The 15,274-nt window shown below is 44.6% G+C and overlaps 1 protein-coding gene across 4 annotated transcripts in view; it reads left to right on the top strand.

The window, feature by feature from the left end:
- Positions 1-15,274, top strand: part of ANO10 (anoctamin 10) — a 135,090-nt gene that overhangs the window by 16,237 nt on the left and 103,579 nt on the right. For all 4 annotated transcript variants that reach the window (XM_068236235.1, XM_068236238.1, XM_068236237.1 and 1 more), the window contains one exon: positions 9,238-9,372. In XM_068236235.1, coding sequence (XP_068092336.1) covers positions 9,238-9,372 — 135 coding nt within the window. The remainder of the gene's footprint in view (positions 1-9,237; positions 9,373-15,274) is intronic.

The following is a 15,274-nucleotide window of genomic DNA, read 5'->3' on the forward strand; positions in this document are numbered from 1 at the left end:
AATACATAGAAAATAAAATACTTAGTAAAAATAGGTATCGCCCCCCCCCAAAAAGCCCAATTGGTGGCAAAAAAATAAGATATAGGTGTGATATGTCGTGATAAAGCTATTGGTGAATAAATGTAAGGGCTCGTTTCCACTAGTGCGGCGTGCGTCTCGTAGACGCACGCCGGCACTGAGCGGGTGGGCGGGATCGCAGGCGATTCCCATCAGCCGTGCCATGCACGGCTATGGGAATCGCAGCCTCCGCCGCGAATTCTGTGGGGGTTTCCGGCCGAATCGCTACTGCAAGCGATTCGGCCGGCGGCGCCGTTGTCCCCTATGGCAGAGTTTCCCCGCGCGATTTGCCTGCGGGGAAACTCTGCGGATTCGCGGCCGTTTCCGCGAGAGTGGAAACGGGCCCTTAGTGTTAAAATTGCTCTAGTCCCCAAGTGTAAAACAACCTGTAGTGGTCAAGCAGTTAACACGGGCAATGTTAACCACTTGACCACTACATAACCAGCCTATGGCATTGTCCAAACTTCACCGACACCTGTGGAGCCCAAATTTCCGTTTTGGGCAGGCACCTTTGTGGTAGATATAGAAGCAGATTTGCAGCCATTATTTTTTGTTGCTGTAAGCCTTGCTTTTATGTCTTTATGTTATTGAGTATTGCTATAGGGATAGAACAGCTGCTGAACACAGGGTTGCCACCTTTTCTGGCAAAAAGAAATGAAGTGCAAGCTAAAATTAAAGTGGTGGGTCTCTGCCACTTTGTAAATAGCCCCTAATATTAATGGAGGACTTTCTGGAGCTTTAGAAATTACATCAAGAGTCCATCAGAGGAAACAAGACCACTTAATTTGCCACCAGTGTCCACAACTAGGAATGGTCCATGAGATGCAAATATTTCCGAGTTCATGCAAGATTATGTAAATTTTTACGCAAATATACGCAGCTTGAAAATTGACCAATCATGTCCTACCCAGGTTTAGGCCTCTTGCCCACTGCAACCGATTCCGATTTGTTTTTACATCCGATTCTGATTTGCAGTGTGCAGGGAGCAAACTGCAAATCGGAATCTGAATCGGATGTAAAAACAGATTAAGAAGCGGAATCTGAATCGCTTGCAAGAGGCCTTAAATTGATTTGTCCATTTTCATGCTGTACATACAGTATTTGCATACACATTTACATAATTTTTGCATGAACTTGGAAATATTTGCATCTCATTGATCATCCCTACACACAACCAGACTTGGAGACCTTTTGATAATTGGAGGGGCAGACACCATTTACTACTCATGATGGTGTTTAATAGTGTACACATATAAAGAAGTTGATTTCACAATTAAAAATTACATTGAAACCAGATGTTTTATAATTAAAAATGGCAATGAAGATTTTTTTCAAATGTTTGGTTTTCTTCATAGGACCTGACCAGAGGGGCACTTTAACTCTTTGGGGACCATGCAGCTCTGGCCTCTTAAAGGACACCTGAAGTGAGAAGGATACGGAGGCTACCATATTTTTTCCCCACAATCCTTCAGGGCAAGGTGAGACGTCGCTCCTCCCAGACGCAGGAACAGACAGCACTTCCCCTATAAAAGAATCAAATGGTTAGTCCACCCTCAGTGCTGTTTGTTCCTGCGTCCAGGCAGGTCGGCATCTCCCCGTGGGATTGAGCCTGTGTGCTGGGCTGCAGGTTTCAGTTCCTAGGGCGGCTGAGACGGCGGTACTGAGTCCGTCTAGCCTTCACCCCACACTGGTTTGTTTGTCTGTGGGGTTGCCTACCTTTCTCTGCCGAAGGTGGTGGAGCAAGAGTGGAGGGCACAGCTCACTTTGCCGCTTATGGAGGGGTCGGAGCGGAAGGAAACCAGATGCGGGCGGGCCATGTGTGGGCTCGCATGTCGGAGAAATGTCTGCGTGGTGCTTCCGGATGCGTAGTTTCCGGCGGGTAGGCCGGAGGCTGCGTTTTGAGCTAATGGGAGCCGGTTTCTTCTGTTGCTTCCGGCTCTGGTCCCGCCTTCGGTGACGTCCGTGCGCGGAAGTTTGAAAGTGAGCGTGTGCAGGCTGGCGGTGGCATTATTACCCTGCAGAGGACAGACTGCAGTCTTGTGCAGGATATCTGGGATCAGGATGTCTGCTTCAGAGAAGACTGAGGGTAATCCAGCCGCTCAGAAGGTGAGACAGATAGTCTCTTTCTGGGATATGTTTGCCATTTTTTATTATGTCTATATTGCAGGCCAAAGTAACAGAAGCAGGAAGCCTCCTCCTACTTACAAAATATGCCCTGTATGCAATGTGAAGTTGCCATTGCCATATGCCAAAACTTTATGTCAGCAATGTACAGAAAAGATTTTGGGGGAGCAATCGGGTCCTTCAGTGCAGGAGACCTTGCAAGCCTTTAGGGAGGAGATCAATTCCTCCTTAGCTTCATTTAAATCTTCCTTATCGGGAGCGGTTGCTTCTACATCCCAAGGTACTATCTCTGTGAACCCTGTGACTGAGGGTCAGGAACAGATAGACGCTAATGGGAGCTCAAATGAGTCAGATTCTAAAGAGGTAGAAATCAATACTCCCTCACGCTTCAGGTTTCGGGTGGAAGATACCGAAGCTCTGATTGCGGCTATTAACGATACCTTGGAAATTAACAGTGAAGCTACTGTTGCTTTATCCCTTCATGATCAGTTATATAAAGGGATGGAGGAAAAACAAGGTCTTTCCTTTTCTGTGCACAGTACTATCAAACAGACTATTCTGAAGGAATGGAGTGATCCAGAAAAGAGGCTTTTTATTTCTAAAGCTTTGAAGCGCAGGTTTCCTTTTTTGGGTGAAGATTCAGCCCTGTGGGATAAATGCCCGAAATTGGATACCCCTTTTTCACAAGTCTCAAAACAGGGGGATCTGGCATTTGAGGATCTGGGTGATCTTAAGGATCCTTTAGACAAGAAAATTGACACTTATCTTAAAAGAACATGGGAAGCGAATGTGGCTACATTTAGGCCTGCAATAGCTTCAACTTGTGTTGCTAGAACATTAGAGTTGTGGATAAATCAACTCAAGGCAAATATTCTGGCAGGAGCATCGGTAGAACAATTAATGGAATCAATTACCATTCTCAATAAAGCTGCTAATTATTTAGCGGATGCATCTGCAGAGGCTATAAGGTTTACAGCCAGGTCTACTGCTTTAGTGAATGTCTCACGAAGAACATTATGGTTGAAAACTTGGGATGGTAATTTGGCATCCAAAAATAGATTGTGTGGGGTGCCTTTTACAGGGGACCTATTGTTTGGTCCAGATTTGGACCTGGCTTTGGAAAGAACTTCTAATAAAAAGAAGACTTTTCCCAGAAAACAGAAAGTGTCCAATAGGAAGTATTTTCGTAAGTCAGGTGCGAACCAAAAAGAACCTTCGAAGGACCAGAGAGGTAATAAGAGATGGTTTTTTGACAAATCCAAAAGAGGAGGGTTTAGATCTAAGCCATCAGAAGGTCAGTCAAAGCCACAATGACTTCTGTCCAGCGGTCGGGGGAAGGCTAAAGTATTTTTACCGAAATTGGTCGAAAGTGGTAAAAAGTCCATTTATTCGACAGACAATCAGATTTGGATACCAAATCGAATTTGCCATGCCCCCCCCCCCCCCGTCAATATTTGTAATCTCCAAACCTCCAAAAGATCCAAATCTGATTCCAGAGATCGTGGACATTCTAGACAGCATGTTAAAACAAAAGATAATCTGCAAAGTTCTGTACAAGGAACAAAGAGAAGGATTTTATTCAACTATATTTTTGGTAAAGAAACAATCAGGGAAGTTTCGCCTGATTTTAAATCTAAAGAGATTAAACCCGTTTATCAGAAAGAAAAAATTTCGCATGGAATCTATTTTTTCCATAAGGGATCTGCTGTTTCCAGAAGCGTTCATGGTCTCCTTGGACCTGAGGGACGCTTATTGGCATGTTCCAATTCACAAACGATCCCAGAAGTTCTTAAGGTTTGCTCTTCAAGTAAACGGAGTGTTGATGCAGTTTCAATTCCTATGCCTCCCATTTGGGATCACTTCCGCTCCAAGAATGTTCACAAAAATTCTGGGGGAAGTTTTGATACCCTTAAGAGAAAGGTCGATCATGGTAATTCCATACTTAGACGACCTATTAATATTGGGAAGTTCAGTGACAGAAGTGGAAGATCATTTGCACATGGTGTCAGATCATCTTCAATCACTAGGATGGATCATAAATCGGGAAAAATCATGTCTAGTGCCAAGTCAAAGAATGTTGTTTTTAGGCATGGAAATAGATTCATTAGATCAAAGTTTCTATCTTCCCGTCGAAAAGGCGGAGAAATTGAAAAATGCAATTCGGAACCTTCAAAAGGAATGGCAACCTTCATTAAGACTGATATCTCAGGTATTGGGACTGATGTCATCAACGATGGTGGCGGTTCCATGGGCACTGGCGCTTCTAAGGAAGCTTCAGAATTTTCTTTTGGGAAATTGGGATGGGCAGCCTCGAAGCCTGGACTTCAGAGTGTCCATTCCTATCCCGGTAAAGTTGTCACTTCAATGGTGGTTGGAAGATTCCAATCTTCGGAAGGGCAATCTTTGGAAATATCCGACAGAAAAAATTCTAACCACGGACGCAAGTTCGTGGGGATGGGGGGCTCATGTGGACCATGCAGCATTCCAGGGCAAATGGTCAAGACAGGAGTCTCAGAGCTCTTCGAATTGGAGAGAATTGAAAGCAGTAGAATTAGCACTGATTCAAGCAAAATCCGTCCTATTCAAAAAACATGTCTTAATTCAGTCAGACAATGTGACAACAGTAGCATTTGTAAGCAAGCAGGGAGGCACGAAATCCCTGTTATTGCAGGAAGTTGCGGATCAGATTTTGTTCTGGGCAGAAGAGAATGTGTTGTACTTGAGAGCAGTTCATCTCAAGGGCACATTGAATATGGACGCGGAAAAAACTGAGCAGGAACAAGATTCTGGCCTCAGAGTGGTCGCTGAACAGAGATGTGTTTCTGATGATCACGGAAAAATGGGGGAGTTCGTCTGTGGATCTTCTAGCATCTCAGGAGAATGCACAGACGCAAAGATATTTTTCATTGAACCCAAGGGACAATGCAATAGGGATAAATGCATTCAACTTCCAGTGGGACTTTCCCTTGATGTATGCTTTTCCTCCCCTAAGCATGATTCCGGCAGTACTAGGAAAATGGAGAAAGAATCAAGGACGAATGATTCTGGTGGCACCTTTGTGGCCAAGAAGATCTTGGTTTGCAATGATGAAAAAATTCACGATAGAGCAACCATGGTTGCTGCCTCTCAGACGAGATCTATTGGTCCAGGGAGACCTTTGGCATCCACATCCAGATCGGTTGAATCTGGCTGTATGGATCCTGAGCTAGTCTGGTTGAGAAGCCTGGGGGTATCAGATAAGGAGGCCTCAACATTAATTGGAAGTCGGAAAGAAGTTACGAGAAAAATTTATCTAAAGTACTGGAAAACTTTCCATTTCTGGCTGAAAAAGTCTAAATTTGATAGTATTTCAATCCCGGCTGTTCTGGATTTCCTCCAGGAGGGTTGGGAAAAGAAGGTGTCTGTCAGTACTCTCAGGGTACAGATGGCAGCACTTACTGCTTTTTCAGGGGTTCCTATTTCTACCTCTCCTTTGATTGTGAGATTTATGAAGGCAGTTTCAAGAAAACTTCCAGTGTTCAGACAATATGTATCCCCTTGGGATTTATCTATAGTCTTGCAGGGTTTGGTTAAAGCTCCATTTGAACCTTTAGAGAGTTGTTCCCTCAAAATGCTTACATTTAAGGTTGTATTTTTGGTGGTCATTACGACAGCTAGGAGAGTCAGTGAGATTCAGTCCTTGTCGACGAAAAGTCCTTATTTTCAGGACTTTCAGGACAGACTAGTGCTTCAAACAGACCCTAAGTTCTGTCCTAAAGTGATGTCAAAATTTCATAGGTCACAAGATATTGTATTGCCAACTTTTTGTGTAAATCCAAAAGGGGAGAAGGAGCAGACGTTCCATTCTTTGGATGTAAGGAGATGTGTATTAGAATATCTAGCTAGAACTGCTGAGATAAGGAAGTCAGATGCATTATTTGTTATACATTCAGGCAGAAATTCAGGTCAAGCGGCTTCAAAGTCTACTATTGCGAACTGGATTAAGTTAGCAATTTTTGAGGCTTATAGGGTTATGAATCTAGACCCTCCAGCCTCCTTTAAGGCACACTCTACTAGAGCTATGGCAGCTTCATGGGCAAATAGGGCAGGAGCATCACCTGAACAAATATGCAAGGCGGCAACGTGGTCAACATTTTCTACGTTTATTCGTCACTATCGAATTGATGCATTGTCGGCTCTACGACCAAGCGTTTGGAAGGAAGATTCTCCAAGCGGTGGTCCCACCCTAAGGTTATATTACTTTGTTTATCGTCTCACCTTGCCCTGAAGGATTGTGGGGAAAAAGCAGAGTTAGTACCTCCTAACGATGTTTTCAACAATCCTTCAGGGCAACGATCCCACCCTGGTGTTTGTGTCTTGTCAGATAGGAAGCACTGATTGTGGGTTAGTGGATTGTTCACCTGTCGGGTACTTGTCTAAACGCACTGAGGGTGGACTAACCATTTGATTCTTTTATAGGGGAAGTGCTGTCTGTTCCTGCGTCTGGGAGGAGCGACGTCTCACCTTGCCCTGAAGGATTGTTGAAAACATCGTTAGCAGGTACTAACTCTGCTTTTTTTTGCGCTTTGAGTCCGGATGTCCTGCTGATCTCTTTGGCTGCAGTAGTGTCTGAATCACACATCTGAAACACGTATACAGTTAATCTAGTCAGACTTCAGGCAGAAATATCTGAGCTGCATGCTTGATCAAGGTCTATGGTTAAAAGTATTAGAGGCAGAGGATCAGCAGGACAGCCGAGAAATTTGCATTGTTTAAAAGGAAATAAATGTCAGTCTCCATATTTCTCTCACTTTAGGTGTCCTTTAAAGAGGAACTCCAGTGAAAATAATGTAATGAACAAAAGTGCTTAATTTGTACAATAATTATGTATAAATGATTTAGACAGTGTTTGCCCATTGTAAACATTTTCCTCTCCCTGATTTACAGTCTGACATTTATCATGTGGTGACCAGGGCTGCTCATCCGGATTCTGGATATCCGGGTAACCCGGATATCTGACCTTTTTTAAGCTATCCGACCGGATTCGGATTCCAGATAGTTGGGCCCAAATCCGGATAGCTATTTGCGGATAGTTGGGCGCCTAACCCGTATATCCGCGGATATTCGGATCCGAAATACTGTAACTAAGGAGATGACGTCCTGGAGCCAATAAGAGGGCTCCCAGCAGAAGGCCTAGCAACCAATCACAGAAGGGAACCTTGGCCAGCACCACCTGACCTCATTGAGCCAATTAGAGGGCTCCCAGCCTAAACCCTGGCACCCAATCACAGAAAGGAACACTGGCCAGCCCCCCTGTATAATAATGAGGGCTGCCATGATGAGACAGATCGTCCTAGCTTGCTGAATGATCACTGAGAGACATGCTCCAGTGCCGATGGCCTAGTAGCAAGGGCTTACTGTACACAGTTATAAACCTAAAGCTGTTCAGTGATTAACCCCTTCACTATCACTACACTATAGTTAAATTGTTAATTAGCTTGACTTCATTGTGTGACACAGTCAGAGTGTGAGCTCCAGTGCTGCAGCGTGTGTGTGTGTGTGTGTGTGTGTGTGTGTGTGTGTGTGTGTGTGTGTGTGTGTGCACAGACCAGGCCAGCAGAGGTTAGTTTAGGGAATAGCAGTTACTACTGTAGTACTGCAGTCAGTGCTAGTAGTTGTTAGAATAGTAGTACTACTGTGTTAGCTTACTACAGAACTGTGGTGCTGCTGAGCAGTGACAGTTAGTGTCCTCTCCTCTGCTGTCTGTCACTCTGCACGTGGCACTTGCCGAGTGCAAAGTGCCACGTCCAAAGTGCCACATGCAACTTTGCACGTGGCACTTTGCACGTGACTTTGCACTTTGCATGTGGCACTTTGCACATGGCAGGTGGCACATGCAAAGAGCCATGTGCCACATCCGGCATGCTCCTGGCAGACGTTACACCTGCTGCGGCTGCTGCTGCATTGCCCTGCTCCTGCTGCCTTTGCTGCTCCCACCGCCAGGGTGTCACAGGCCACTGCTGCTGTGCTGATACCACCTATATTTAACCCAAACCACAATTGCTGCGTGATTTTTTTTTTTTGGGAGGTGTCTGGGCTGAAAACTGACATGTCCCAGTTGTGCGGTTGGACTTTGGACACAATGTGGGGTGCACGACCGCTGTCTGGAACCTAGGCCTGATGTTAATTGACAGCCATTTTTTGGGGAGGGAGGGGGGATTTAAAGTCCCCACATCATCAATTAGTGTTCCCCTTTACAAAATAATGATGCTACATGCCTAATTTACCCTAAAAAACGTTTTTAAAGCAATTTAAAGGCCACTTCCGGTTTTTCTATCCAGATATCTGAATCCGGCCGGGTACCACAGATACTGGGGTCGGATGTCAGGGTATCCGGATCCAATCTGGATTTTGAAAAGGGGTATCCGAGCAGCACTGATGGTGACATTTTTACTGCTAGCAGGTGATGTTAGTGGAAGTAGCTGCTGCTTGCTTTTTTGGCAGTTGGAAACAGCTTTTATTTCCCACAAGCAACAAAGCACCCAAAGTGGGATGTCAGAACCATGGTCCTGACATCATACTGTGGGAGGTGTTTCAACACAATATCAGCCATACAGAGTCCCCAATGAGAGAAAGGGAAAAGATTTCTCATAGGAAAATGGGTATCGGCTACTGATTGGGATGAAGTTCAATCCTTGGTCATGGTTTCTTTTTAAGGACCAGAGCAAAATTGTACTGTAGCATTTTTTTATGGAGGGCTTATAGGACACTTTTTGTCCACTACATAAACTTCTGGCAATTTTGAAGGTGTATATATACAATTTATAGATAATATTGTACATTAAATGTAATATATATATATATATATATATATATATATATATATATATATATATATATATATATATATATATATATATATATATATATATATATATATATATATACATATATATACATATATATACATATATATATAATGCATGGTGAGTCTTATTCCATGGATTCTTCCAATGTGCATCACCTGCTCTCTTGAATGTGCCATATTGATTGAATGCATTATTCTTTTCTGTACAGGTGATGGGGATGACTTCTTAACAATGGCTGAGTGTCAGTACATTATTAAACATGAGCTGGACAATCTTCGAGCGCAAGATGAAACTCATATACCAGGCTACTCACAGGCAAAGCTTTATCCTGGAAAATCAATAGGTAAGAGCAGTCTTTCTGTACTCTGTTCAGTGTGACTGGTCATAAAGCATTGGTAATATGTCATGGCTGCTGCTGCCGCTGTGAGAAGTACAGTACACCATGGGCTGAATTTTCTAGACTAGCACAAAGAAAAGTGAAGGGGTTGTTTAAGCGACACATTAAAATTCTGCATTCATTATACATGTTAAATTGGCCGAGTTGCCGCTCCCCAATGGCCTCAATCCACTTGCATTTGGTAATGCAGAAAACCTGTTTTACTGATCACCTTGCCAAATGCCAATTCACTAAATCTATGAAATGAAGTTACGAAGATTTGTAATTGGTGCAAGGACAACAATCTCGTTCTCGATACCGCAAAGACGGTGGAACTGATCGTGGACTTCCGGAAACTCCACCCTGCCCCCCTACCTGTGTTCATCAATGGGTCTGAGGTCTCCAGAGTTCAAAGTGTACGGTTCCCAGGCACAAACTTAACCCCCTTGGCGGTAATCCCGAGCTGAGCTCGGGGTATGCCGCCGGAGGTCGCCGCTCAGGCCCTGCTGGGCCGATTTTGATTCTGTAAAAAGCAGCACACGCAGCCGGCACTTTGCCAGCCGCGTGTGCTGCCCGATCGCCGCCGCTCCGCGGCGATCCGCCGCGTGCAGCGGCGAAAGAGGGTCCCCCCAGCCGCCCGAGCCCAGCGCAGCCGGAACAAACAGTTCCGGCCGGCGCTAGGGGCTGGATCGGGCGGCTCTGACGTCAGGACGTCGACTGACGTCCATGACGTCACTCCGCTCGTCGCCATGGCGACGAGGAAAGCGAAACAAGATAGGCCGCTCATTGCGGCCTATCTTGTTACTTTCGATTGCCGGAGGCGATCGAAAGTACGCCTCCGGAGCGCCCTCTAGTGGGCTTTCATGCAGCCAACTTTCAGTTGGCTGCATGAAATACTTTTTTTTTAATTTAAAAAAAACCCTCCCGCAGCCTCCCTGGCGATTTTAATAGAACGCCAGGGAGGTTAACAAGCGACCTCAAATGGGGACAGAACACTACCAGAACTCAGAAGAAAGCACAGCAGCGGTTATTCTTCCTATGCCAATTGAAGAAATTTGGCATGTCACGGGAACTGCTTACCAGCTTTTACACCGCGACCATCGAATCCATCCTCTGCTGCTCCATCATCGTCTGGTATGCAGGAGCAACCGCCAAAGACAAATACAAATTCCACCGAGTGATAAATGCAGCAGAAAAGATTATCGGCGCCCACCTGCCCTCGCTAGATCTCCTCTACTTCACAAGGATGAAGGCAAGGGCCTCCAAGATCTTACTTGACCCCTCCCACCCGGGCAGACGCTACTTCGAGACCCTTCCTTTGGGACGCCGCTTCAGATCCATCCCCTCCAAAACCACTAGGCGCATGAACACCTTCTTCCCCCAAGCAGTTCTCCTGTTGAACTCGCTGAACTCAGGAAGCTCTGGCCCCCAGAGCAACCCTCTATTACAGCTGTAAACTTTGGACAAGAAACATGGACTGTCACACCTGTAAACTCTGACCTCCCAAGACTCTAATCGTTGCTCTATACGTTTGCTGTTTGTTGTTATATGTTCCTGAACTGCCATTTGCCATGTGAACCACAAGCAATTCCGGGCACACCTAGCGGTGTGCTTGGCGATAATAAAGATGATTCTGATTCTATTACTGATTAGGGAGGCGTGTGCCGCAAATGGAGCACATTAAATCAGACGGCCGCATGGGTAAGTTAACCACCCCCTCTCCCGCGGTCACAGCTGGTCTAATTAACATTTAGATCCCAAGCAGCTCAAAGTAGGTAGCTACTTGGAAGAGCAAGTCTATTTACCTCCAACTCTGACCAGCCGGTAACTTACAATCTCCATGTGGTAACATTGACAGATTTAGCAGTTAGCCAATAAATATGGAGAGCTACACTGTCCTGCTACTCACCCCATTTGATCAGATACTGCAGAGGGCTGGACTTTAGAATGGCAGAGCAGGAGAAGGAGACATTTTAAAAAGGCTTTTTAGATGTGCATATCTGTATACTGGTATATAGAAGAGCTCCCTCTAGTGGCTGCAGCACATCTAAAGGGAATGCACTGGACAGAAAAACCCTGATTCATGCACACCACAAGACTTGCAGCTTCCTGCCTGACCTGCTCCACAGCTGGTGAGACTTACCGAGCAGGGCTTAACCTCCCTAGCGGTATTGATAGATATATCCGTCCATAAAAACATGCTGTGAACAGTATAAACGTGCATACACATCAATTCTCTCCTGCACTGTATACTAGACCCTTGCTTGACACATTTTGGCAAGTTACAGGAAAAAAAAAAAAAGGTTTTAAAAATAAATTTTATCACTTTTTGCACAGAAATCCTGGGGAAATTGAATGCTAGGGAATAGAAGTATTTTTTTTTTTTTTTTTTTTTTTTTTTTTGGTATATTACCAAACTTCTACGCATGCATGATATCTTAGTGAATTTGGGGGAAAAAAAGTGTAAAATACCAAATGTGGTATTTTACAGACCTAAATTATGTTACTGAACTGCCCTCAGTGAATTGACGCCATCGTCTCCAATTTTCTCTGCAGATCTTGGTAAATTGCATCAGATATATGATGTTTGGGTAGGGATTTCCTTTTGCAATGAACAGCTGAACATTATTGGGGCATGTTCCCTCTTATGAAGCTTCTAACACCGCTGGCCCAGAAAGTAACAAAAAAATGTGCTTAGAGAAAGTGGATTTTCAGTACAGCTTGCTAAAACTCTTCGTGCTGTATGATTTAGCTCAGTGTTGGCCAACATTATGATAGCCTGTAGAGCAGCTTGTAGCCGTTTATTAATGGCTGAGTCAGCCAAGTGCCCCCAGCTATAGACACCTATCAAGGTGTACTTGAGATGATGCAAACAGTGAAAGGACCGCTCGACCAGATGAGATAAAAGCTCTCGGTAACTTTATTGAAGATCAAGACATCACACAGAAAGCTGTCACGTATCGGGCCACAGTAAGCTCTTAGTCATAGCTCAAAATAGCATATCAGGAGTGCAGTATTTATAAAGGGAGGTGTCCCGCCCTCCAGGTGTGTGCACAGTCTAAAGGGGAACTCTCCTTTACAAAAATATGTACATAGAAAGCAAAAAAAGTGTTTCTACATAGAAACATATAGCAGGAAAAGAACTAATTAACCGCTTCCTGACGGCAGTGATTGAAATGTTGACTCCCCCATCCCCCCATGGTTGCCATCTAACCCTCTCCAGTCCCTGGAACTGGAAACCTGTCACATCCCCAGCATGCGCAGTGTGACAATGTGGTGCTACAATTGACACATTGGTTGCAAGCCAGTGCGTTCTGTTTAATTGTTCCTGCTATTTGCTGACGTAAAGAACACGTGGTGCAACCAATGTGATGCAGCTCGCACAAACCGTAGGAGATAATATAAATGGCATTTCAAGTATTGCAGTTAATGAACGGCTTCACTTCAAAAAATATATTATAAACAAAAGAATTTTCTTGTCTTGTCTCCCCTGAGCATGGACATGACAATAGCCTCACGTGGATACACTGCACTTGTAGGAACCTGTGTGTGCAGGAATGAAGGAGCACCCAAAGGATAATGTGGCGTGCTAGACCCCTACCCCAGCACCTCCAGGGGTACACAAGTAGAATCTTCAAAAGATGATGGTGCTGACCCACTTGTAGGAACCTATGACAGCCAGTTACCTGCTGAAGTAGATTGTGGTGATCTATACAAACTGGGAGAATTAATAGAACCCAGAGTAGCAGGTTTATGGGAGGTGAAAGAAACCCCCTTTGATAGAACCTGATGTATTTTAGGGTTTGAGGAAAGGCAAGGATCTCCTGACGATGGACACAACCTGGGGTAACTCAAGACAGTACTGGTTAAAGAGACTCCGTAACAAAAATTGCATCCTGTTTTTTATCATCCTACAAGTTCCAAAAGCTATTCTAATGTGTTCTGGCTTACTGCAGCACTTTGTACTATCACAGTCTCTGTAATAAATCAACTTATCTATCTCTTGTCAGACTTGTCAGCCTGTGTCTGGAAGGCTGCCAAGTTCTTCAGTGTTGTGGTTCTGCTATGAACTCCGCCTTCCAGGCCCCTCTATGCACACTGCCTGTGTGTTATTTAGATTAGAGCAGTTTCTCTCTTCTCTCTTATCTTTTACAAGCTGGATAAATCGTCCTCTGAGCTGGCTGGGCTTTCACATACTGAAGAATTACATACAAGGGCAAAGCTGTTTGCAGGAAGAAAAGAGCAGCCTGAAACTTCAGTGCATGAGAGATGCAGGGGGAAAGAAACACACAAATGATCTCTTGAGATTCAAAAGGAAGGCTGTATACAGCCTGCTTGTGTATGGATGTATTTTCTATGTGTGGACATACTGTACATCAACCTACTTCCTGTTTTGGTGGCCATTTTGTTTGTTTATAAACAAACTTTTTAAAACTGTTTTTAACCACTTTTAATGCGGCGGGGAGCGGCGAAATTGTGACAGAGGGTAATAGGAGATGTCCCCTAACGCACTGGTATGTTTACTTTTGTGTGATTTTAACAATACAGATTCTCTTTAACAATACTAATACTCGTATTTCTAGGGGGTTTCGGTGGTCATCTCTCAGCGGTTCCGGGCTGTCTCTGGCACCCACAACCCTACACGCTTTCCTTAGATGCCATTTGATGTATAAACGGTTGCTGAACAACGGCCATCTCCTGCTAGAGCCACACAGGTTCTGAGCTATTGCCCTTGGCTCTGCTGAGCCTCAATTGTGTTGTGTGGATGGCAGCTTGATGCCCGCATGAGAGAATTACCTGAGCAGCACTTCCAAAATGACCTGGTCTTGACACCCAAGGGTCAATAGTATTAGGGTGAGAACACATGGTGAGACGCAGGTTGAGATCAATGGTATCGTTAAACCCTGCAGCTCATTATGAGACCCCCTCCACACCATAATCAGGTCGTCTATGTAACGACTATACCATTTACTGCATGCCAAATAGGGGTTCCCATCTACAAAGATGCAGAGCTCCTCCCATGCAAGACAGGCAAAAACAGTGGAGGAAATTTGGGCGCACCAGGTAGTGTGAATTTCAGCTATATTGATGCTCGGTCAGTAATTTGGGCACCGTCAAAAGACTGATCCCAAATGACTATAAAAACAGTTTAATTACGCAAGTCCACGGCAGCCTAGAGGTGGAATAGTAATTAATGCCTTTGGGACTTTTGCAGGAGCAGAGTGAGCCATCTTTTGGCTTTACCTTGCGGCCAAATTTTCTGGAGCCTTAATTACATGTACGCCTCCCACCACCCCATGAAGAGGTTGGTGAGGGACGGCAACATTTTCGTGCCCATGGAATCTATGCATCTTTGGAGAAAGAATGCCCAAACAGAAACCTCACAACCAGGATCAAAAACATCTTCTGCGACTTGGGGAACAAGGAATAATTCTGTAAATGAAATTCTAAAATCGGGAGCGCCAGCTTGTGTGGGATCAAAGAATATTGGGATGTAATATCTAGTGTCACCCACATAAATGTGGGCTGCCAGACAAAGGATTGGAGGCTAGAGAAGGAGGTGTTTGGTGTCGCAGAGGAAACCAGGGAGTCTTCATACCAATGGTTAAAGATGGCAATCAACCTAATTGCCTAGATGCTTGTCCATTGACCCAATACCAGCCACTATATGGCAACCTTTTGGGGGAATATTCCCCCTTGTGGATTCTCGACAAGTGGTGGAATATGGGTATGGTCGGTTCGTAAATGTGTAGGTTCTCGCAAAACATGCTACTCTAGAGCCAAAGAAGCATTCACTCCCATGCCCTCTCTCCTTTCTCTTTGATCACTGTGTATTTTGTTTGTGAACTGTCTGTATTCATTTACTGAC

The sequence above is a fragment of the Hyperolius riggenbachi genome, chromosome 5, assembly GCF_040937935.1.
Source record: "Hyperolius riggenbachi isolate aHypRig1 chromosome 5, aHypRig1.pri, whole genome shotgun sequence".
Classification (NCBI taxonomy): Eukaryota; Metazoa; Chordata; class Amphibia; order Anura; family Hyperoliidae; genus Hyperolius; species Hyperolius riggenbachi.